The sequence below is a fragment of the Macaca thibetana genome, chromosome 19 (genome assembly GCF_024542745.1).
Source record: "Macaca thibetana thibetana isolate TM-01 chromosome 19, ASM2454274v1, whole genome shotgun sequence".
NCBI classification, from domain to species: Eukaryota; Metazoa; Chordata; class Mammalia; order Primates; family Cercopithecidae; genus Macaca; species Macaca thibetana.
In genome coordinates, this window is record NC_065596.1 from 4,827,582 (window position 1) to 4,849,283 (window position 21,702).

General features: G+C 56.5%; 2 protein-coding genes across 8 annotated transcripts; both read left to right on the forward strand.

Moving 5' to 3' along the window:
- The first annotated feature begins 680 nt into the window (after positions 1-680).
- Positions 681-15,168, forward strand: GMIP (GEM interacting protein). 6 transcript variants are annotated; one of them, XM_050769485.1, is made up of 21 exons: positions 681-828; positions 1,715-1,799; positions 2,282-2,357; positions 2,466-2,523; positions 3,441-3,566; positions 3,652-3,716; positions 3,820-3,927; positions 5,520-5,600; positions 5,680-5,850; positions 5,952-6,089; positions 6,428-6,624; positions 6,961-7,073; positions 7,194-7,283; positions 8,222-8,332; positions 8,416-8,570; positions 8,768-8,956; positions 9,053-9,190; positions 9,279-9,475; positions 9,792-10,191; positions 14,109-14,175; positions 14,312-15,168. In XM_050769485.1, the coding sequence occupies exons 1-21, from the start codon at positions 810-812 to the stop codon at positions 14,683-14,685; spliced, it is 2,958 nt and encodes a 985-aa protein (XP_050625442.1). In that variant the 5' UTR covers positions 681-809; the 3' UTR covers positions 14,686-15,168. The 6 variants fall into 6 exon arrangements, with proteins under 6 accessions (XP_050625442.1, XP_050625444.1, XP_050625443.1 ...); XM_050769487.1 differs by having other exon boundaries at positions 684-828; positions 8,255-8,332; XM_050769486.1 differs by having other exon boundaries at positions 684-828; positions 7,203-7,283.
- Positions 15,169-16,323: 1,155 nt separating this feature from the next.
- Positions 16,324-20,777, forward strand: LPAR2 (lysophosphatidic acid receptor 2). Of its 2 annotated transcripts, none has more exons than XM_050769727.1 (3): positions 16,324-16,530; positions 17,322-18,063; positions 19,877-20,777. In XM_050769727.1, exons 2-3 carry the CDS (start codon positions 17,322-17,324, stop codon positions 20,188-20,190), a joined length of 1,056 nt encoding a protein of 351 aa, XP_050625684.1. In that variant the 5' UTR covers positions 16,324-16,530; the 3' UTR covers positions 20,191-20,777. The 2 variants fall into 2 exon arrangements, with proteins under 2 accessions (XP_050625684.1, XP_050625685.1); XM_050769728.1 differs by lacking the exon at positions 16,324-16,530 and adding an exon at positions 16,756-16,886.
- Positions 20,778-21,702: the final 925 nt, after the last annotated feature.

Sequence of the window (21,702 nt, forward strand, 5' to 3'; positions counted from 1 at the left end):
AGCCAAAGCCGTTAGGACGCAAAGTTATAAACATACTTTAAAGTCTCTTTCCAGCCCCAAAATTCCACTGTGCTGGGTGTGGGAACATTTTTATAACTGACAGGCGGCTTGTGGCAACCCCAGAGCTGGTGCTTCTGGACAAACCTCCACCCCCTACCTAAAAGGGCTGCTCCCTGGTGTGCTGGAATTGGGGCCTTGAGCCTGATCCAGCTTTGAGGGTCACGGAGGGAGCATCCCCCAGGCCCCTGGCCTCTGGTTCGCCAGCCCCAGAGTATTAGAATTTTGGTTGGAATCGGACAGAATATCAGGCCTCCACTAGGGGGCGCCATGGCTCCAGCGGGGCCCAGGTGGTTTCAGGGCTCTGAGAGACAATCTGGGCAAGGGAATCAGCGGGGTCGCGGGTTGTGGGAGCTCCTGAGACGGGCTCTCCGGGACGGGTGGATTCTGCAACCATTCAGGGAGGAGGGGGCTGGGGCTCCGTGGGATTCGGGGTAGCACAAATATCTGGGAGGGAAACTATGGCCTAGATGAAGTCTTAGGATGCCCAGTTCAGGGGCACTGCAGCGTCCAGTGGTCGCTTAGGGGGCCCTGGCCCGACCCAGTTTCAGGCGGCTCAGGTAGAGGAGGTCACTATCAAGGCTTCCGGGCTACGGGGGCGTGGTCCGGTATGGGGGCGTGGTCTCTGCTGGGCGGGGCGACGCGGAACCCGGGTGGCGGCAGCTGCGGCGGCAGGAAATCGGGGCTCGGCCCCGCCGGCGCGCGACCCCATCCCCATCCCGGTCCCCGCAGAGCGATCCCCGGGCCCAGACATGGACGCAGCAGAGCCGGGTAGGGGGTTGGGGATCCGGGAGGGGTCTCCCCCAACCATCCCCTGCTTCCTACATTGAGGGGACACGCTTGTCCCGCTCCGTCCCGAAAGCCAGGAGAGGAGTTCCTGAATGGGAAGGACCCAGGGATCCTCCATTGTGGGGAGCCCTATGCCTGGAGGGGTTCGGGACGCCAGCCCTTGATTCCCCCTCCCGCTTTTGATCCCTCACCCCAGACGCCTGGGGGAGGGGGCCCAGGAAGGGGAAGTGGCTGCTTCTGCTTCTGATTTTTGTGATGGGGGCAGGGTGCTGAGGGAGAGGGCAACGCGGTAGGATCCCCACAGAGCTCCTCTATAGCCCTGGGGAGCCGGCAGTGCTGGTCTGGGCCCCCTAGGAGAGGGAGCAGGGGGGCAGCAGCAGAAATGTGGCAGGGTCCGACTTGGTGTTTCCGGCCGTCTTTGTGTCTGTGTTGTGTATGTGGAGTGTCATTCGGTCTTTATGTCCCTCATGGCTTCAGTCTCTCCATGTGTGTTTCTGCCTCAGGCTCTGCCTGGCTGTCCCTTGTGTATTTCCATCTGTCTAGCCTGGGTCCATGTGGTTCCATTGTGAGGCCGGCTCTCTTCTCCGAACAGCCTGGTTGCATCTGGGGCATCTGTTTTGTTGGTTTGCTTCTGGGTGCAGGCAGACCCAGGGTGTGGGTGTCTCTGTTCCCCGAGCAGCTGTCTCTGGTCTCTGGTGGTGTGTGAGTCCATCTGCCTGCCTCAAGTTGGCCCCAACCAAGCCCTCCTACTCCTCTCTTTCTCTCTCTCTTTCCCTTTCTCTTCCGCCCCCTCCAAATGAGACTGGTTGAGGTGCCGTGGGTGGAGGGAGGCAGTGGTTAGCCCATGTATTACACTCCCCTCCCCCAGGGCTCCCCCCGGCTCCTGAGGGCAGGAAGAGGTACAGTGACATCTTCCGGAGCCTGGACAACCTCGAAATCTCACTGGGGAACGTGTGAGTCTGAGCCTGGATCGCCCCCAAATCCTGCCAAGATGCCCCAAGCCCCTAACCATTTAGGTGCCCTGAAGTCCCATTTGGAACCTGTAACATCTGGACCTACATACCTAATAACCAGAGAAATCTAGGATGGGAGCCTCCAAAATGCCTGGGTATCCCAAAAGTGTCCCCCTAAATAGACTGGAAATCCCCAAAGTGGTCCTAGAACCCTACATATTCTTGTAACCCCTTAATACATTTGCGATCCCTATAATCCCACTCTATGAACCCCAAAGTTACCAGGGGCCCTTCAGACCCCTTTTCAAGTCCCATTTTTAAAAAACTCACCTGATTCCCCCAAAACACCATTCTTCAGACCTCCTAGATACAAGAGATGCCACAGAGGTGATGTTTGCCACAAACAACCCTAAGGTCCCCAGCACCCCTTGGCAGGACAGACTGGGTGTAAGGTGGCATCCTGACACATCTTTATCCCCCAGGACCCTTGAGATGCTGGCTGGAGACCCTCCACTCTCAGAAGACCCAGAACCTGACAAGACCCCCACAGCCACTGCTGTGAGTGGGGAGTAGGGGAATAGGGAGGAAGGCCTCAGGCAGAGGGGGCCTTAGGAAGGCCAGGTCCCTGCCCTGTTTGCTTCTGAATACTGTCTCCCTCCCCCACAGACCAACGAAGCCAGCTGTTGGAGCGGCCCCTCCCCAGAGGGTCCCGTACCCCTCACAGGTAGGGGGGTCTGGAGGCCAGGACAGTGGGGACAGAAAGCAGTCTTTCCTTCAACAAATCACCACTGACCCCCTCTTCCATGCGAGGCATCGTTTAGGTTTTGGGAACATGGTAGTACACACAACAGATCTCAGTCCCAGCCCTCAGGGAGACCCCAGGCAGGGTGGAGGCTGAGGTAGGAGGTTCACTTGAAGCCAGGAATTCGTGACCATGCTGGGCAACAGTGAGACACCATCCCTACCAAAAGAAAAAAAAAAATGTTTTAATTAGCTGGATGTGGTAGTGTGTGCCTGTAGTCCCAGCTACTTTGGAAGCTGAGGCTGGAGGACTGATGAAGCCTAGGACTTTGAGGCTGCAGTGAAATATGATCGTGCCACTGCACTGCAGCCTGGATGACAGAGCAAGACCCTGTCCAAAAAAATCAAACACAGGCTGGGTACAGTGGCTCACGCCTGTAATCCCCACACTTTGGGAGGCTGAGGCGGGCAGATCACCTGAGATTGGGAGTTCGAGACCACACTGACCAACATGGAGAGAGCTCGTCTCTACTAAAATTACAGAAAATTAGCCAGGCGTAGTGGTGCATGCCTGTAATCCCAGCTATTCAGGAGGCTGAGGCAGGAGAATCGCTTGAACCTGGGAGGCGGAGGTTGTGGTGAGCTGAAATCACGCCATTGCACTCTAGCCTGGGCAACAAGAGCAAAACACTGTCTCAAAAAAATAAATAAATAAAATCAAAAATCAAAACCAAAAAACAGTGAATCTGTAAAATTGCAACCAGGACAAGTGATCCCAAAGCAGCATTTGGGGAGCTGTGAGGCTGTAGGACAGGGGCCACTGGTCTGGTCTGGGGGCTTAGGGAAGACATCCATAGCAGACTAGGGTGCAAAGGTCAGAGGTCCATCCATTTTCCCCAGGGGAGGAACTGGACTTGCGGCTCATTCGGACCAAAGGGGGTGTGGACGCAGCCCTGGAATATGCCAAGACCTGGAGCCGCTATGCCAAGGAACTGCTTGCCTGGACTGAAAAGAGAGCCAGCTATGGTGAGGACCCCTTCCACCCAGCCCCAGGCACCAGGCAGTCCCCAGACCCCAGCTAGACCCAGAGCCCTGCTCTCTCTTCCCCCAGAGCTGGAGTTTGCTAAGAGCACTATGAAGATCGCTGAAGCTGGCAAGGTGTCCATTCAACAGCAGGTAGTCATCACTAGACCCCCCAGAGAGCCCAACCCCCACTAGAACCTCAACCTTGCCCCCCACAGATCTTCAGTATCCTCCTACACCACTCTGTCTCCCCCAGAGCCACATGCCTCTGCAGTACATCTACACCCTGTTTCTGGAGCATGATCTCAGCCTGGGAACCCTGGCCATGGAGACAGTGGCCCAGCAGAAAAGAGACTACTACCAGGTGAAGGAGCGGGACGGAATGTTACAGAGGGTACCCTGCTGTCCTTCCTCCCACCAAGCTGGGAGGAAGGCACCACTACCAACATCGCCATTTCACTGATGAGGAAGCTGAGGCCCAGGGATGCTCGGGAACTTGCCCAAGGTTACCCAGCAAAGATTCAAGCTGGGCTTCCTGTGTAATTGCAAAACTTCACTTTACTTTTTTTCTTGAGACACAGTCTCTTGCTCTTTTGCCCAGGCTGGGGTGCAATGGTGCGATCTCAGCTCACTGCAACCTCCGCTTCCTGGATTCAAGCAATTCACCTGCCTCAGCCTCCTGAGTAGCTGGGATTACAGGCGCCTGCCATCACACCTGGCTAATTTTTGTATTTTTAGCAGAGATGGGGTTTCACCATGTTGGTCAGGCTGGTCTCCAACTCCTGACCTCAGGTAATCCACCTACCTTGGCCTCCCAAAGTGGTGGGATTATGGGTGTGAGCCACCACGCCCAGCCAAAAACTTCGTTTTTGTTTGTGGGGAGGGGCACGAGGTGCTGAGTGTTCTCAGGAGGAAAGCCTTGGTGTCTCTGCTTCCAAGCAGAAAGGATGGGGTGACTTGAGACTTCTGGACACAGGGGTTGGGGAGAGCAGGTCTGGAGGAGACCCCAGGAGGAGAATACTGACTCAGAAAAGGGTCCAGCCAGGCACAGTGGCTCACGCCTGTAATCCCAGCACTTCTAGAGGCCAAGGAGGGAGGATTGCTTGAGCCCAGGAGTTTGAGACCAACCTGGGCAACACAGTGAGACCCCCCACTCCCGTCTCTACAAAAAAAAAAAAAAAAAGTTTTTTAATTAGCTGGGCCTGGTACACATGTCTGTAGTGCTAGCTACTAGGAGGCTGAGGCTGGAGGATTTCTTGAGGCCAGGAGTTCGACTAACCTGGGCAACACAGTGAGATCCCTGTATTTATCTACCAAAAAAATTTTATTTATTTATTTTATTTTATTTTATTTTATTTTTTGAGACAGAGTCTCACTTTATCATCCAGGCTAGAGTGCAGTGGCATGATCTCAGCTCACTGCAACCTCCACCTCCCGGGTTCAAGCGATTCTCCTGCCTCAGCCTCCCAAGTAGCTGGGACCACAGGAGTGTGCCATCACATCTGTATAATTTTTGTGTTTTTGTAGAGACAGGGTTTCACCATGTTGGTCAGACTGGTCTCGAACTCAACTCCTGACCTCAGGTGATCTGCCCACTTTGGCCTCCCAAATGCTGGGATTAAAGGCATGAATGAACACACCTGGCTAACCAAAAAAAAAAAAAAGAAATTGTTTTTTGAATTAACTAGGCCTAGTGCACATGCCTGTAGTCCTAACTAACTGAGAGGCTGAGGCAGGAGGATTGCTTGAACTCAAGAGTTCAAGTTCAATGCTGCAGTGAGCCGTGATTGCCCACTTGCACTCCAGCCTGGGCAACAAGAGCAAAACTCTGTCTCAAAAAAAAAAAAAAGACTCCAGAGGCGGCAAAGCACATGGCGCAGGAATGGAAGGACTGGGTGGCTGCTTCTGGGGTCGCCCTAAGGCAGCGTCTCCATCCCCATCCCCAACCCTTGCCAGCCCCTCGCCGCCAAACGGACTGAGATTGAGAAGTGGCGGAAGGAGTTCAAGGAGCAGTGGATGAAGGAGCAGAAGCGGATGGTGAGGCTTGGAATGGGTGGAGGGGTAGGCTAAGAGAGAGGCCTGGACGCTGACGTTCTCCTCATCGATGATCCCCCAGAATGAGGCGGTGCAGGCACTGCGGCGTGCCCAGCTGCAGTATGTGCAACGCAGCGAGGACCTGCGGGCGCGCTCCCAGGGGTCCCCTGAGGACCCGTCCCCCCAGGCCTCGCCGGGACCTAGCAAGCAGCAGGAGCGGCGGCGGCGCTCGCGGGAGGAGGCCCAGGCCAAGGTGGGCACCCGGCCCCGAGCCTGTGTAGCGCTTTGGCTCCCCCTGCCCTCTGCTCTCGCCCACACGCGCCCCACCCCGCCCCTGGCCTCCGGTTTCCCCAGGCGCTGGAGGCCGAGACGCTGTACCAGGCCTGTGTCCGCGAGGCCAACGCGCGGCAGCAGGACCTGGAGATCGCCAAGCAGCGAATCGTGTCGCACGTGCGCAAGCTGGTGTTTCAGGGGGATGAAGTGCTGAGGCGGGTGAGGCCCATCTCCAAGGCCATCCCCCCCTCACCCCGTTGGGGCCCCGACTGAGTGCCCCGCTCCTCGCCCCTAAGCCACCCTGGGAACACCAGGACTAGGCCATTTCCCTCGACAGCCAGTTCCCGCCCCCAGACCCATTGTCTCCGCTCCACCCCATGAGATCCTGTCCCCTGGATGACCAGCCCCTGCTCTGACCACGCCTGGGTCCCCTGGCCGACTGCCCTAGTTCCTAAGCCGCCCAGGTGCGTCCCAAACCCTGACCCCGCGCCAGCTCTGGCCCTGCCCCCAGGCTCCCAGGCCCCGCCCCTCCGCAACCTGGTGTCTCCACCCGGCAGGTGACCCTAGGTCTTTTTGGGCTGCGCGGTGCGCAGGCGGAGCATGGCCCCCGTGCCTTCGCGGCCCTGGCCGAGTGCTGTGTGCCCTTTGAGCCGGGCCAGCGCTACCAGGAGTTCGTACGGGCGCTGCGGCCCGAGGCCCCGCCGCCCCCTCCGCCCGCCTTCTCTTTCCAGGAGTTCGTTCCCTCCGTGAACAGGTGGGTCACTGGAGCAGGGAGTTGGGAACGAGCCCTGGAATCGCGATGCCAGGCTGTTGGCACCGCAGGCTGGGTACTCGAGGTCAGAGAACGCAAAGCCTTAGTGGAATTTAGTACTCCAGGCTCTCGGGGGTCTTAGGAGGCTGAATGGGTTGTCCCAGTCCTAGGGGCAGGGGCAGGAATTTGGGGCTACTGTACTGCAGGGGCCACAATACCCATGGGTGTCAGGGCCTGCAGACCCAAGTGCTTGGAGTTGGTACCTAGACATGATGCCTGGGTGCCATCACCACAGGCCAGTTTCCTGGGATTCAAACCTTCAAACCTCTGTTTTCTCAGCTCCCCTCTGGACATCAGAAAGAAGCTCTCTGGGCCTCTACCTCCAAGGCTGGATGAGAATTCAGCTGAGCCAGGCCCTTGGGAGGATCCGGGCACAGGCTGGCGCTGGCAAGGTGAGTGCAATGAGGGCCGGGTGGGAGTGGTGCCAGGAGTTCATTCCACCCACATATAGGTGGGCTACAGGAGTGGGGTTTGGGAGCAAGGGACCATCCTTATTGACCTGTTCCACCTAGGGACTCCAGGCCCCACTCCGGGCAGTGATGTGGACAGCGTGGGTGGCGGCAGCGAGTCTCGGTCCCTGGACTCTCCCACTTCCAGCCCAGGTAGGGATAGGACCTGGTCCTGACCCACACTCCACCTGTGACCATCCTCCAGCCCCTGGTCAAGCTCTGACCCTCAATCTTTATCATTTCACCTCTGACCTACCTGACACCCCTGACCTATTTCCTCAACCTCTTTTTTTTATCTTTTTAAAAATTATTTATTTGTTTATTTGAGACAGAGTCTCATTCTGTCACCCAGCCTGGAGTGCAGTGGCATGATCTCACTGCAACCTCCACCTCCCAGATTCAAGCAATTCTCCTGTCTCAGCCTCTGGAGTAGCTGGGATTATAGGTGTGTACCACCACACTGGCTAATTTTTGTACTTTTTAGTAGAGATAGGGTTTCACCATGTTGGCCAGGCTGATCTCGAACTCCTGACCTCAGGTGATCCACCTGCCTTGGTCTTCCAAAGTGCAGGGATTACAGGTGTGTGCCACTGCGCCCGGCCTTTTCTTTCTTTCTTTCTTTTTTTTTTTTTTTTTTTTTTTTGAGACAGAGTCTTGTTCTGTTGCCCAGGCTGGAGTGCAATGGTACAATCTTGGCTCACTGCAACCTCCGCCTCCCAGGTTCAAGCGATTCTTGTGCCTCAGCCTCCCGAGTAGCTGGGACTACAGGTGCCTGCCCCCATGCCTGGTTAATTTTTGTATTTTTAGTAGAGACAAGGTTTTGCCATGTTGGCCAGGCTGGTCTCAAACTCCTTGCCTCATGTGATCCTCCTGCCTCGGCTTCCCAAAGTGCTGGGATTACAGGCGTGAGCCACCGCGTCCGGCCTATTTCCTCAACCTCTTGATCCAGCTTATGAACCACACACCCCAGGCTGCTGACCCAATTCTCCAACCCTTAACCACTGACCTGTCCAATCCCCCTCCTGACCTCTGACCCCTTAGGAATTAGTGGGTAGTTCTAGAAGCCCTAAAAACTAAGAGTGCCTCCACAGCCCAGGAATCTCCCATGATTCCTCTGACCCCAGGCGCTGGCACGAGGCGGCTGGTGAAGGCTTCGTCCACAGGCACTGAGTCCTCAGATGACTTTGAGGAGCGAGACCCTGGTGAGGCTGAAGCAGGGTAGGGCAGGATGGGACAGGGCAGGGCAGGAGGTGGACCAGGCACCCCTGACCCTGTCTCCCTGCAGACCTGGGAGATGGGCTGGAGAATGGGCTGGGCAGCCCCTTCAGGAAGTGGACGCTGTCCAGCGCGGCTCAGACCCACCGGCTGCGGCGACTGCGGGGCCCGGCCAAGTGCCGCGAATGCGAAGCCTTCATGGTCAGCGGGACGGAGTGTGAGGAGGTGTGGCCCGGGCTAATGACCAAATGACCTTTGCTGATCCCTGATCATCTCCCTGACCTGAGCTTCCTACAGCCTTTCTGCCCCCGGGACCCTAACCTGATGTCTCCCATGAGCCCCCATTCCTTGAGGATCCCTGTAACCTTCTCTTCCCCTACTGGTCCCTAATGACCTCCCTGTCCCTGTGACCTTCCCTGCAGTGCTTTCTGACCTGCCACAAGCGCTGCCTGGAGACTCTCCTGATCCTCTGTGGACACAGGCGGCTACCAGCACGGACACCCCTCTTTGGGGTCGACTTCCTGCAGCTACCCAGGGACTTCCCAGAGGAGGTACCCTTCGTGGTCACGAAGTGCACGGCTGAGATAGAACACCGCGCCCTGGATGTGCAGGTGCTGCCCTGACCCTTTATCATCCCCAGAAGTGACCTGACCGAATCAATGGCCTGATCACGAACCGGGCGTCTGTTTCTCACCCTCACCCTGCAGGGCATTTACCGGGTCAGCGGGTCCCGGGTCCGCGTGGAGCGGCTGTGCCAGGCTTTTGAGAATGGCCGAGCGTTGGTGGAGCTGTCGGGGAACTCGCCTCATGATGTCTCGAGTGTCCTCAAGCGATTTCTTCAGGAGGTGGGTGCTCAGGACACTGAGGGGAACGTGGGCAGGGGCCCTCCACAGCCCACCCACACTCGTGTTGCGCCCTCCGTTCCACCCCCAGCTCACCGACCCCGTGATCCCCTTCCACCTCTACGACGCCTTCATCTCTCTGGCTAAGACCTTGCATGCAGACCCTGGGGACGACCCTGGGACCCCCAGCCCCAGCCCTGAGGTTATCTGCTCGCTGAAGACCCTCTTGGTACAGCTGCCTGACTCTAACTACAACACCCTGCGGCACCTGGTGGCCCATCTGTTCAGGTGTGCATGGGTCCCTGAGCCTTGAAACATGACCCTCTTCCCTGGACATGTGACTACTGACTACCTTGGCTGACCCCTGACACTGACCTCTGGCCTTTGACCTGTGTTTTCTGAACTCTGAACCATAATCCATGATTCATAACCTTGGGTACTAATCCCTGACCTCCAGCTCTGGATATGTGGTTGCTGGTCTCAGACGACTTACACCTGTGACATGGGCAAGTCACCACTAGGCTGGCCTGTGGGTCCCACCCTTACCCTCAGACCAATGACCTTGCACCCTGTACCCTGACCTTTCTCTTCACACCATCCCCAGGGTGGCTGCACGGTTTATGGAAAACAAGATGTCTGCCAACAACCTGGGCATTGTGTTTGGGCCAACACTGCTGCGGCCGCCGGACAGCCCACGGGCAGCCGGTGCCATCCCTGTCACCTGCCTGCTGGACTCTGGGCATCAGGCCCAGCTTGTGGAGTTCCTCATTGTGCACTACGAGCAGATCTTTGGGATGGATGAGCTCCCCCAGGCCACTGAGCCCCCGCCCCAAGACTCCCGCCCAGCCCCTGGGCCCCTCACAGCCAGCTCCCAACCGCCACCCCTGGACCTTGACCCGGACTCCCAGCCCCCAGTCCTAGCCTCGGACCCCGGCCTGGACCCCGGCCCAGACCCCCAGCCCCACAGTGCCCTGGAGCAGCATCCCACAGCCACACCCACCGAGGTAGGAACCCACTGGGCCCACAGCCATGGAGAGGGCCTTATCTCTGTTCAATTCTCTTACCTTCTCTTTCATCTTCCTTCCTTTCCTTTAAAAATTTCCTTCATTCTCTTCCTCCCTTGCTCATTTAACTTGTGTTCATTCTGGAGGGAATAGTGAGGAATGAGCAGTGGGCAGTGATGATGTAACAAGAGGGAACAGCCCTGCACAGGTACTAACATGGGTGATCATTCATTCCTCCAACAGAATATTTATTTATTTATTTATTATTATTATTATTATTTTTATTTTTTATTTTTATTTTTTTTTTTGAGACGGAGTCTCGCTCTGTCGCCCAGGCTGGAGTGCAGTGGCGCGATCTCGGCTCACTGCAATCTCCGCCTCCCGGGTTCACGCCATTCTCCTGCCTCACCCTCCCGAGTAGCTGGGACTACAGGCGTCCACAACCGCGCCCGGCTAATTTTTTGTATTTTTAGTAGAGACGGGGTTTCACCGTGGTCTCGATCTCCTGACCTTGTGATCCGCCCGCCTCGGCCTCCCAAAGTGCTGGGATTACAGGCGTGAGCCACTGCGCCCGGCCTATTTATTATTTTTTTAATTTATTTATTTTTTTGAGATGGAGTCTCGCTCTGTCACCCAGGCTGGAGTGCAGTGGCACGATTTCAGCTCACCGCAAGCTCTGCCTCCCAGGTTCACGCCATTCTCCTGCCTCACCCTCCCAAGTAGCTGAGACTACAGGTGCCTGCCACCGCACCCAGCTAATTTTTTTGTATTTTTAGTAGAGATGGGGTTTCACCGTGTTAGCCAGGATGGTCTCGATCTCCTGACCTCATGATCTGCCCGCCTCGGCCTCCCAAAGTGCTGGGATTACAGGAGTGAGCCACCGTGCCCAGCCCCAGAATATTTATTGAACACATACTATGGGCCAAGCATTGTCATAGGCACTGCAGATACATCCATGAGCTAAATATCCAAAGACCCTGCCCTCTCAGTGCCTGTGTTTCAGTGGGGAAAGGCAAACCATAAACCTGACACAGTCAGTTATCTGAAATGTGATGAGGTGATGATGATAAGGGTAATGGATCATGCAAAGGTGGAGTAATGGCCGGGCGCGGTGGCTCACACCTGTAATCCCAGCACTTTGGGAGGCTGAGGCAGGCGGATCACCTGAGGTCAGGAATTCGAGACTAGCCCGACCAACAAAGAGAAATCTGTCTCTACTAAAAATACAAAAATTAGCCAGGTGTGGTGGTGTGTACCTGTAATAGGAGGCTGAGGCAGGAGAATCGCTTCAGCCCATGAAGCAGAGGTTGTAGTGAGCCGAGACCACGCCACTGCACTCTGGCCTGGGCAACAGAGCAAGACTGCCTCAAAAAAAGAAAAAAAAAAAGTGGGGTAAGACACATGACACCAGGGAGCAGCACAGTGGGAGGTGGAGGGCAGTTTGTAGCACTAAGTAGGATGGTGGGGGCAGGTCTTAGAGAGCAGATGGACTTGAGCAAAGACTGGAAGGACGTGAAGGAGTGAGCTGGCCACATGGAGCTCAGATGAAGGGTGTTCCAGGCAAAGGGAACAGCCAGTGCAAAGGCCCCGAGGTAGGAGCGTGCCTGGTGTCTTAGGGCTCAGCCCCACCCTGTAATGAATGAGGGGAAGGTGGTATGAAGTGATACCAAAGAGGAGTGGGCCCAGGTGGCTCTGCCAGCTACCCCGACCTTGCATCTGCTATTCACAGGATGTGGACCACCACAGAGCACCTCCTATGCATAGGGCACAGACCACCACTGAATGCGCACCTGCTATGCAGGGGACACTGTAGAGACTTCCTGTTGTCCTCTCCACAGTCCTGAGAGGTAGATAGTATTAGTGAAAATCCTTTACAGATGAAACAACGAAGGCTCTGAGCAGTTAATGACCCTAAAAGGGGACTGTAAGCAGTTGGAATCTTTTTTTTTTTTTTTTTTTGGAGACAGAATCTCACTGTGTCGCCCAACTGGAGTGCGGTGGTGCGATCTCGGCTCACCACAACCTCCGCCTCCTGGGTTCGAGCGATTCTCATGCCTCAGAGACAAGGTTTTGCCACGTTAGCCAGGCTGGTCTCAAACTCCTGACCTCAAGTAATCCACCCACCTCAGCCTCCTAAAGTGCTGCGATTACAGGCATGAGCCACCGCACCCGGCCGCAGTTGGAATCCTTTATTTTTTTAGACAGAGTTTCATTCTTGTTGCCCAAGTTGGAGTGCAATGGCACCTCCGCCTCCTGTGTTCAAGCGATTCTCTTGCCTCAGCCTCCTGAGTAGCTGGGATTATGTACCACTACACCCGGCTAATTTTTTTTGTATTTTTATTTTATTTATTTATTTATTTTTTGAGACGGTGTCTCGCTCTGTCGCCCAGGCTGGAGTGCAGTGGCGCAATCTCGGCTCACTGCAAGCTCCGCCTCTCGAGTTTACGCCATTCTCCTGCTTCAGCCTCCCGAGTAGCTGGGACTACAGGCACCCGCCACCACGCCCAGCTAGTTTTTTGTATTTTTCTTTTTTTAGTAGAGACGGGGTTTCACCATGTTAGCCAGGATGGTCTTGATCTCCTGACCTCGTGATCCGCCCATCTCGGCCTCCCAAAGTGCTGGGATTACAGGCTTGAGCCACCGCGCCCGGCTTTGTATTTTTAGTAGAGACGAGGTTTTTCCATGTTGGTCAGGCTGGTCTCAAACTCCTGACCTCAGGTGATCCGCCCACCTCGGCCTCCCAAAGTGCTGGGATTGCAGGCATGAGCCACCGTGCCCGGCCTGGAATCTTTAATAAAGGTCACCAGTCTGGATCCAGAGCTCAGCTGTGAACCAGGAAGACAGCAGCACCCGCTGCTCTGGATTGCTAGAACAGTCCATGCCCAAGGCCTGTGCTGCTGGTATCTTGCTGCATCTGCCATTCCTGAGAGCAAGGATCTATCCTGCAGCAGCCCGGAGCTGGGAAGCAGCTGCTGGTGAACTGTGGGTGTCTGAGAGCTGGAATGGCTCATGAAGTGCTCGGGACAGTGTCTGATGTGTAGACACTGCCAACCATTTAGCTAAGGATGGAACAGTAAGGTTGGTAAGGTTGCAGAGAGCAGCCCAGGATGGTAGTTCAGAGGTGCTATCTGGTCCTAATGTGGAGAGGGCTGAGCCACTCCCTGGGCTGGCTGTTTGCTAAAAAACGATTTTCCCACCCTCATGGAGCCCACGGTCCAGACTCAGTGAATGACACTGCTCTGTGCTGGAAGGGCAAGCAGTACACTTATTATTATTTTTGAGACGGAGTCTCATTCTGTTGCCCAGACTGGAGTGCAGGGGCATGATCTGAGCTCACTGCAATCTCCACCTCCCAGGTCCAAGTGATTCTCCTGCCTCGGCCTCCCTAGTAGCTGGGATTACAGGCATGCACCACCACACCCGGCTAAATTTTGTATTTCTAGTAGAGACGGGGTTTCACCATGTTGGCCAGGCTGATATCAAACTCCTGACCTCAGATAATCCACCAGTGCTGGGATTACAGGCATGCACCACTATGCCTGGCCAAGCAGTACACTTATAAGGGCATCGTCTATCCCCAAACACCAAAACTGCAAAGGATGACAGGTGCACATTCAGTGCTGGTCCATGCCCTGTGCATAGGAGGAGTTCAGTGGTGGTCCATACCCAGTGCATAGTAGGTGCGAAGTCAGGGGTGGCTGGCAGAGCCACCTGAGCCCACTCCTCTTTGGTCTTACTTCCTACCACCCTTCCCTCATTCATTACAGGGTGGGGCTGCGTCGGAACACACCAGGCACGCTCCTACCTCAGGGCCTTTGCACTGGCTATTCCCTTTGCATGTGCAGGAACAAGCCCTCAGCTCTCTAGGAATCTCAAAGAACTGAGATTTTAGTGTTGGGGTCGGTTTCTCCCTGCAGATCCCAACTCCACAGAGTGACCAGAGAGAGGACGTGGCTGAAGACACCAAAGATGGGGGAGGGGAAGGTGAGTATGTTAGGGAGAGGCTCAGGAGTTCTGGGGGTGCCTTGGCCCCAGGGTGACTTGGCTAAAAGATGATTCCTGGGGGGGATATCCAGAGAACTTGGGGGTACTCTGCACTGACCACCCACCCCACACACAGTGTCCAGCCAAGGCCCAGAGGACTCACTCCTGGGGACACAGTCTCGTGGCCACTTCAGCCGCCAGCCGGTGAAGTATCCCCGGGGTGGTGTGAGGCCTGTAACCCACCAGCTGTCCAGTCTGGCCCTGGTGGCTTCCAAGCTGTGCGAGGAGAGCCCCATCACATCAGTGCCCAGAGGGAGTTTGCGGGGGCGGGGGCCTAGCCCTGCAGCTGCCTCCCCTGAGGGCAGCCCCCTGCGCCGCACCCCGCTGCCCAAGCATTTTGAGATCACCCAGGAGACAGCCCGGCTACTCTCCAAACTGGACAGTGAGGCTGTGCCCAGGGCCACCTGCTGCCCGGACGTCCAGCCTGAGGAAGCCGAGGACCATCTCTGACCACCCTGGCACACTAAATAAGGAAGAAGCCCAGATTGTGAAGACGGACGCAATCTCCCTACCTCCCACCACCTGGTGGCCAAACAGCCTGCCAGGAGTTCAATACTGGGAGAGGTCCAGAGGGTTCCTATAAGGAAAAACTATTTAATACATGGCCTATGGGAGGCCTAAAACCCTTTCGGGGGCAATGTCCTGGAATCCCCCAACTGGACACAGGTCACTGCCAAGCATCAGGGCCACTCAGGCTCAGAGGTCACTCAGGGTCAATACTCAGGGTCAATACAGGTTATGAGATCCTGGGGGTTCACCCTAGTCTCCCACCCCTGGGACAGGGGTGCTTTTGCTACTTTGGTTGTGGTCACTCCCCCACACCTGCCTGCCCCCTTCGTGGACTCGAAGTGACCTTCCTGGAGGAGGTGGGCAGCGCAGACTCCACATCCTGGTGGTGCCTGGGGTCTGATGGCCTCTAATAAACTCTGTCCTGTATGCCCTTGGGTGCATCTCTGCTAGGGGAGAGGCCAGCACGGGCAGCACTCCTTTCCCCCGTTTTACCGATCACGGGAATCAAGACCTCTTTTTTTTTTTTGAGACAGAGTCTTTCTCTGTCGCCCAGGCTGGAGTACAGTGGTGCAATCTTGGCTCACTGCAACCTCTGCCTCCCGCGTTCAAGCGATTCTCTTGCCTCAGCCTCCCGAGTAGCTGGGACTACAGGCGCACGCCACCACGCCCAGCTAATTTTTTTGTATTTTTAGTAGAGACGGGATTTCACCATGTTGGCCAGGATGGTTTCGATCTCCTGAGCTCGTGATCCGCCCGCATCGGCCTCCCAAAATGCTGGGATTACAGGTGTGAGCCACTGCGCCCGGCCTCAAGGCCTCCTTCTTGCATCATCAAACACCCTGCAGCATCTACCTAAAGGCAGTTGGGGCTGGGCCGCAGCACCCGGCTGAGTCACGCCAGCCCGGCCCTCCCGGAGCTCTGCGTCCCCGATCTGGTCCTGCATAATCAAATACAGTATAACAAAGTGCAGATAACCGGGACAATGGGGCTGTGTGCTCCGGACCGTGGGAGCCCGGGGCCGCCGCAGGGAGGCGGAGGGAGGAAGCCACAGGGCAGGGCAGGGCCGGGCTTTGCAGGGGGCAGCGCTGTCCCAGGGTGAGGGGTATGGGGGCGGGATTGCCAAACCCTAGCTTGCGCCCGATGATCAGCTGGGGCCGCAGGCGTGGGCCTCGCACAGGAGGCCGCGGCGCGCTGTAGCTGCGAGCTGGGAAAGCCGAGGATGGGCGGGGGTCCGGGCGGTGGGAGCCAAGTCGGATCAGGGAGTGGCTTGTAACTCGGCGGCCCATTGGACACGAAGAAGAGAGCGGGGTGGGGCTGGGAGGGTTGGGGGTCCGGAGAAGGGGCGCGGACCCAAGACCACCTGGAGCTCCGCCCGGGCTGCGCGGAGTCGCGGCGGGAATTTTGGGGTCGCCGGGTGACTCAGCCCCGCAGGCTCGAAACTGCGGGCGCGTGAGGTGTGCAGGGACCGGGGTGGGGGTCCCGCGCCGGAAATAGAGGCGACCGAGGGGCCGCGAGGCGGGGAGGAAATAGGGGGGCTGCGGTTCCGGGCGACACCGCCCCCGACGCGGCCGCGGAGGCGGGGCTCCCCCAGGTGGCGGGGCGGGACTCCCCCAGGTGGCAGGGGCGGGGCGCCGGGGAGACCCCGCCTCCCGCGCCCTCTCAGCAGCCCACGCAGGGCGCACCCGGACGCTCCACCGCTCCCGCCGCGGTCGCTGGGCCATGGGCCTCGAGCCCGCCCCGAACCCCCGCGAGCCCGCCTTATCTGCGGCGTGACGGGAGGCCCAGGTGAGGCCGGCACGGACGGGAGGCGGGCGGGTGCGGGCCTGGGCCCGGGGGAAGGGCGCGGCACGTGCCTGCGGGGCCAGGACGCCGCCCCCTGATCCCTTAACCCCCTACCCCTTCCCCAGTCTGGAGACGCCTGGAGGCCCGGCCAGCTGTCCCTTCCCCAACCGCTGTCTTTGTCCCGGAGACCGCCAGTGTCCTCCGTCCCACCCGGAACAGCCTATTGCCCCGCCCGCTTGGGAAGCACTCGCGCCCAAATCCGGCAGACCAACTTCTGGGACCGACTCTCTGTCGACTCCGATCACCTCCACGCCTCGGCACCGCTCCCTCGCAGGGTCCTAGCAAGTGACCTCACTCTTGTGGGCACATGCTCCCGGGTCTCTGCTCCCCACACTGACTCCAGCACCTAAGTGACCCTCCCTCATCTCGTCCCGCAGCTCACACCCCTTTGTCTTGCCTCTCCCTACAACCCAAACCGGGTCACACATTGGCGGCAGGTGGGCTGGGATTCGACCATACATGGGTTTTGTTTCACTTCTTCTGGTTCAAAACCCTGTTGACTTGGGTTATGTCTTGACACAGGTCTTATTAGTAGGTAAGAAACAGCAGCTCCTCCACCCCCACCCCAGCCCCATGGAGCTTGCTTTTTCCAGGCTACCGTGGTCCTCACCACTGCCACTTTGCTCTGAGGCATCTGAATTCAAGACCCTTGTCCTTCCTTGTCCTCTGTAGCTGCCGCCCCTCCCTGTGTCCTTCCAAGAAGCGCCACATGCACTGATCTCTTGTGTCCCCAGATGGTCACCATGGGCCATTGCTACTACAACGAGACCATTGGCTTCTTCTATAACAACAGTGGCAAGGAGCTCAGCTCTCACTGGCGGCCCAAGGATGTGGTCGTGGTGGCACTGGGGCTGACCGTCAGCGTACTGGTGCTGCTCACCAATCTCCTGGTCATAGCAGCCATCGCCTCCAACCGCCGCTTCCACCAGCCCATCTACTACCTGCTAGGCAACCTGGCCGCAGCTGACCTCTTCGCGGGCGTGGCCTACCTCTTCCTCATGTTCCACACTGGTCCCCGCACAGCCCGACTTTCACTTGAGGGCTGGTTCCTGCGGCAGGGCTTGCTGGACACAAGCCTCACTGCGTCGGTGGCCACACTGCTGGCCATCGCTGTGGAGCGGCACCGCAGTGTGATGGCCGTGCAGCTGCACAGCCGCCTGCCCCGTGGCCGCGTGGTCATGCTCATTGTGGGCGTGTGGGTGGCTGCCCTGGGCCTGGGGCTGCTGCCCGCCCACTCCTGGCACTGCCTCTGTGCCCTGGACCGCTGCTCGCGCATGGCACCCCTGCTCAGCCGCTCCTATTTGGCTGTCTGGGCTCTGTCGAGCCTGCTTGTCTTTCTTCTCATGGTGGCTGTCTACACCCGCATTTTCTTCTACGTGCGGCGGCGAGTGCAGCGCATGGCAGAGCACGTCAGTTGCCACCCCCGCTACCGAGAGACCACGCTCAGCCTGGTCAAGACTGTCGTCATCATCCTGGGTGAGTGGGGCCCTCAGGGGGCAACAGGCACCCTGCTTCCCCCTGTTTCCCACAAGACGCTTCGAAGCAATTAACAAAACAAGCTACCTGATAGAGGGTGATAGGGGGAAGACTTAGGTGGGGAATGTTCTCCAGGGAGGTCATATATGAGCAGAGGCCTGAATGCTGAGGATAGGAACAGAGAGAGTTCCAGGCAGAGGAAACAAAGTAAAAACCTAAAGGCAGTACCAGGCCAGAGCCTCTAAAGAGGAAAGCGGGCTTGTGAGGAGGGGAGTTCGGCAAGGCCTTAAGGGGCACAGACAGGAGTCATATTTTGAGTTTCGTGGGAAGCCCTTGAGAGTTTTTAGCAGTGCTGGCCGGGTGCAGTGGCTCACGCCTGTAATCCCAGCACTTTGGGAGGCTGAGGCGGGCGGATCAACTGAGGTTGGGAGTTGGCAACCAGCTTGACCAACATGGAGAAACCCCGTCTCTACTAAAAATACAAAATTAGCCAGGTGAGGTGGAGTTTTTTGAAACTCCATCTCAAAAAAAAAAAAGTTTTTAGCAGTGCTAAGCCTGGTTTAACAAAAAGCCTTTAAATTATTTTTTAATCTATATGTATTTTTAAATTATTATTATTATTATTATTTTGAGACTGAGTCTCGCTCTGTCACCCAGGCTGGAGTGCAGTGGCGCAATCTCGGCTCACTGCAACCTCTGCCTCCCAGGTTCAAGTGATTCTCCTCCTTCAGCCTCCTGAGTAGCTGGGACTACAGGTGCATGCCACTACGCCTGGCTAATTTTTGTATTTTTGGTAGAGATGGGGTTTCACCATGTTGGCCAGGATGGTCTCGATCTCTTGACCTTGTGATCCACCCGCCTTGGCCTCCCAAAGTGCTGGTATTACAAGCATGAGCCACCGCACCCGGCCGATACTTTTAAATTTCGAAATTTTTTTTTTTTTTAGAGACAGGGTCTTACTCTTGCCCAGGCTGGACTATAGTGGCTCCATCGTAGCTCACTGCAGCCTCGACCTTCAGGGCTCAGGCAATCCTCCCGCCTCAGCTTCCTGAGTAACTGGGACTACAGGCATGTGCCACCACACCTGGCTAATTTTTTATTTTTTGTAGAGATGAGGTCTCACTATATTGCCCAGGCTGGTCTGAAACTCCTGGCCTCAAGCGATTATCCTGCCTCAGCCTGTCAAATGCTTCAGTGAGGTATGATCATGCCACTGTACTCCAGCCTAGGTGATAGAAGGAGACCCTGTCTCAAAAAAACACACACAGGCCAGGTGCAGTGGCTCACGCCTGTAATCCCAACACTTTGGGAGGCCGAGGCAGGCGGATCATGAGGTCAGGAGATCGAGACCATCCTGGCCAATGTGGTGAAACCCCATCTCTACTAAAATTTTTTTTAAAAAAAGCAGCTGGGCGTGGTGGCGGGCACCTGTAGTCCCAGCTACTCTGGAGGCTGAGGCAGGGGAATCTCTTGAACCTGGGAGGCAGAGTTTGCAGTGAGCCAAGATTGCACCACTGCACTCTAGCCTGGCGACAGAGCAAGACTCCATCTCAAACACACACACACACACGCGCGCGCGCACACACACACACAAAATGTCCAGTGCCTTGGCCACTGTGTACCAATTAGCAAAGATGGCCCATCTTAGCGGGCCTTCCTGTCACACTGCAGAATCAGCAAAACAGGCAACTCTTGCACTGCAAACTGCACCGTTATTGTTTGAGCTCTGGATACCTCTCCAACCCCAAACTGAGAGCTGTAGGTGCCGCGCCTCTGACAGCTTGCCCAGCTCACTTCCGCCTCTGTCCCACAGGGGCTTTCGTGGTCTGCTGGACACCAGGCCAGGTGGTACTGCTCCTAGATGGTTTGGGCTGCAAGTCCTGCAATGTCCTGGCTGTAGAAAAGTACTTCCTACTATTGGCCGAGGCCAACTCACTGGTCAATGCTGCCGTGTACTCTTGCCGAGATGCTGAGATGCGCCGCACTTTCCGCCGCCTCCTCTGCTGTGCGTGCCTCCGCCGGTCCACCCGCGAGTCTGCCCACTATACATCCTCTGCCCAGGGAGGTGCCAGCACTCGCATCATGCTTCCCGAGAACGGCCACCCACTGATGGACTCCACCCTTTAGCTACCTTGAACTTCAGCGGTATGCAGCAAGCAACAAATCCACAGCCCCTGATGACTTGTGGGTGCTCCTGGCTCAACCCAACCAGCGGGACTGACTGACTGTCAGGCCAGGGTCTGGCACGGCACAGCACCGCTGCCAGCCCTCCCCAGGCACACCACTCTGCCCAGGGAATGGGGGCTTGGGGTCATCTCCCACTGCGTGGAGGAGTCAGATGGGGCACAGGAATCTGGCTCTTCAGCCATCTCAGGTTTAGGGGGTTTGTAACAGACATTTTTCTGTTTTCACTGTGTATCCTTGGTAAGCCCTGTGGACTGTTCCTGCTGTGTGATGCTGAGGGTTTTAAGGTGGGGAGAGATGAGGGCTCTCTTGGGCCATGCTACCCAGTGTGACTGGGTAATGAGGACAGACTTATGGACGTCCCATCCACCTGAGGCTGATTCTTTAGCAGCAGAGACTAAGGGATGCAGAGTGTGAGCTGGGAAAGGTTTGTGGCTCCTTGCAGCCTCCAGGGGCTGGCCTGTCTCTGTTAGAACTGAAGCAGTCCACTGGGAGGGGATGATACAAGGAGTAAACCTTTCTTTTCACTCTGAGGTCTCCAAAACATTTGTTGTTATCAGTTCAGACAGTGTATCTCTCCATGTGTCCCGGAATTGTCTACCTTGGCCCAGGTCCAGCAAGGATCCTTCAACATGGTATCTCCTTGGCCCTGTGCTCCCTCTTCTTCAGTCTGGCTGGCTGTTATTCCATCTCTCTTTTTTTGTTTTTAGACAGAGTCTCACTTTGTAGCCCAGGCTGGAGAAAAATAGCACAATCTCAGCTCACTGCAACCTCCACCTCCCGGGTTCCAGATTCTCGTGCTTCAGGGGAAGCTGGGATTACAGGTACATGCCACCACGTCCAGCTAATCTCTGTATTTGTATTTTTATTATTATTTATTTGTTTGTTTGTTTGTTTTTGAGAGGGAGCCTCACTCTGTCGCCCAGGCTGGAGTGCAGTGGCTTGATCTCGGCTCACTGCAACTTCTGCCTCCTGGGTTCAAGCGATTCTCCTGCCTCAGCTTCCCAAGTAGCTGGGTTACAGGCATCTGCCACCACACTCGGCTAATTTTTGTATTATAGTAGAGATGGTGTTTCACCATGTTGGCCAGGCTGGTCTTGAACTCCTGACCTTGAATGATCCACCCACCTCAGCCTCCCAAAGTGCTGGGATTACAGGTGTGAGCCACCGCATGCCTGGCTAATGTTTATATTTTTAATAGAGGTGGGGTCCCACCATGTTGGTCAGGCTGGTCTCAAACTCTTGATCTCAAGAGATCCACCCATTCACCTTGGCCGCCCAAAGTGCTGGGATTATAGGCATGAGCCACCACGCCCAGCCCCTCTCTCTTATTGGGGTCTTGCATCTGTTCCCCTCTACCTCTGTTCTTTGTTTCCCCTGTCTGTTGCTCTGCCTCCATCTCACTGCCTGTCTACCTGTCTTTCTCTGCAGCTCAGGGTAGTGTCTGGACCCTAT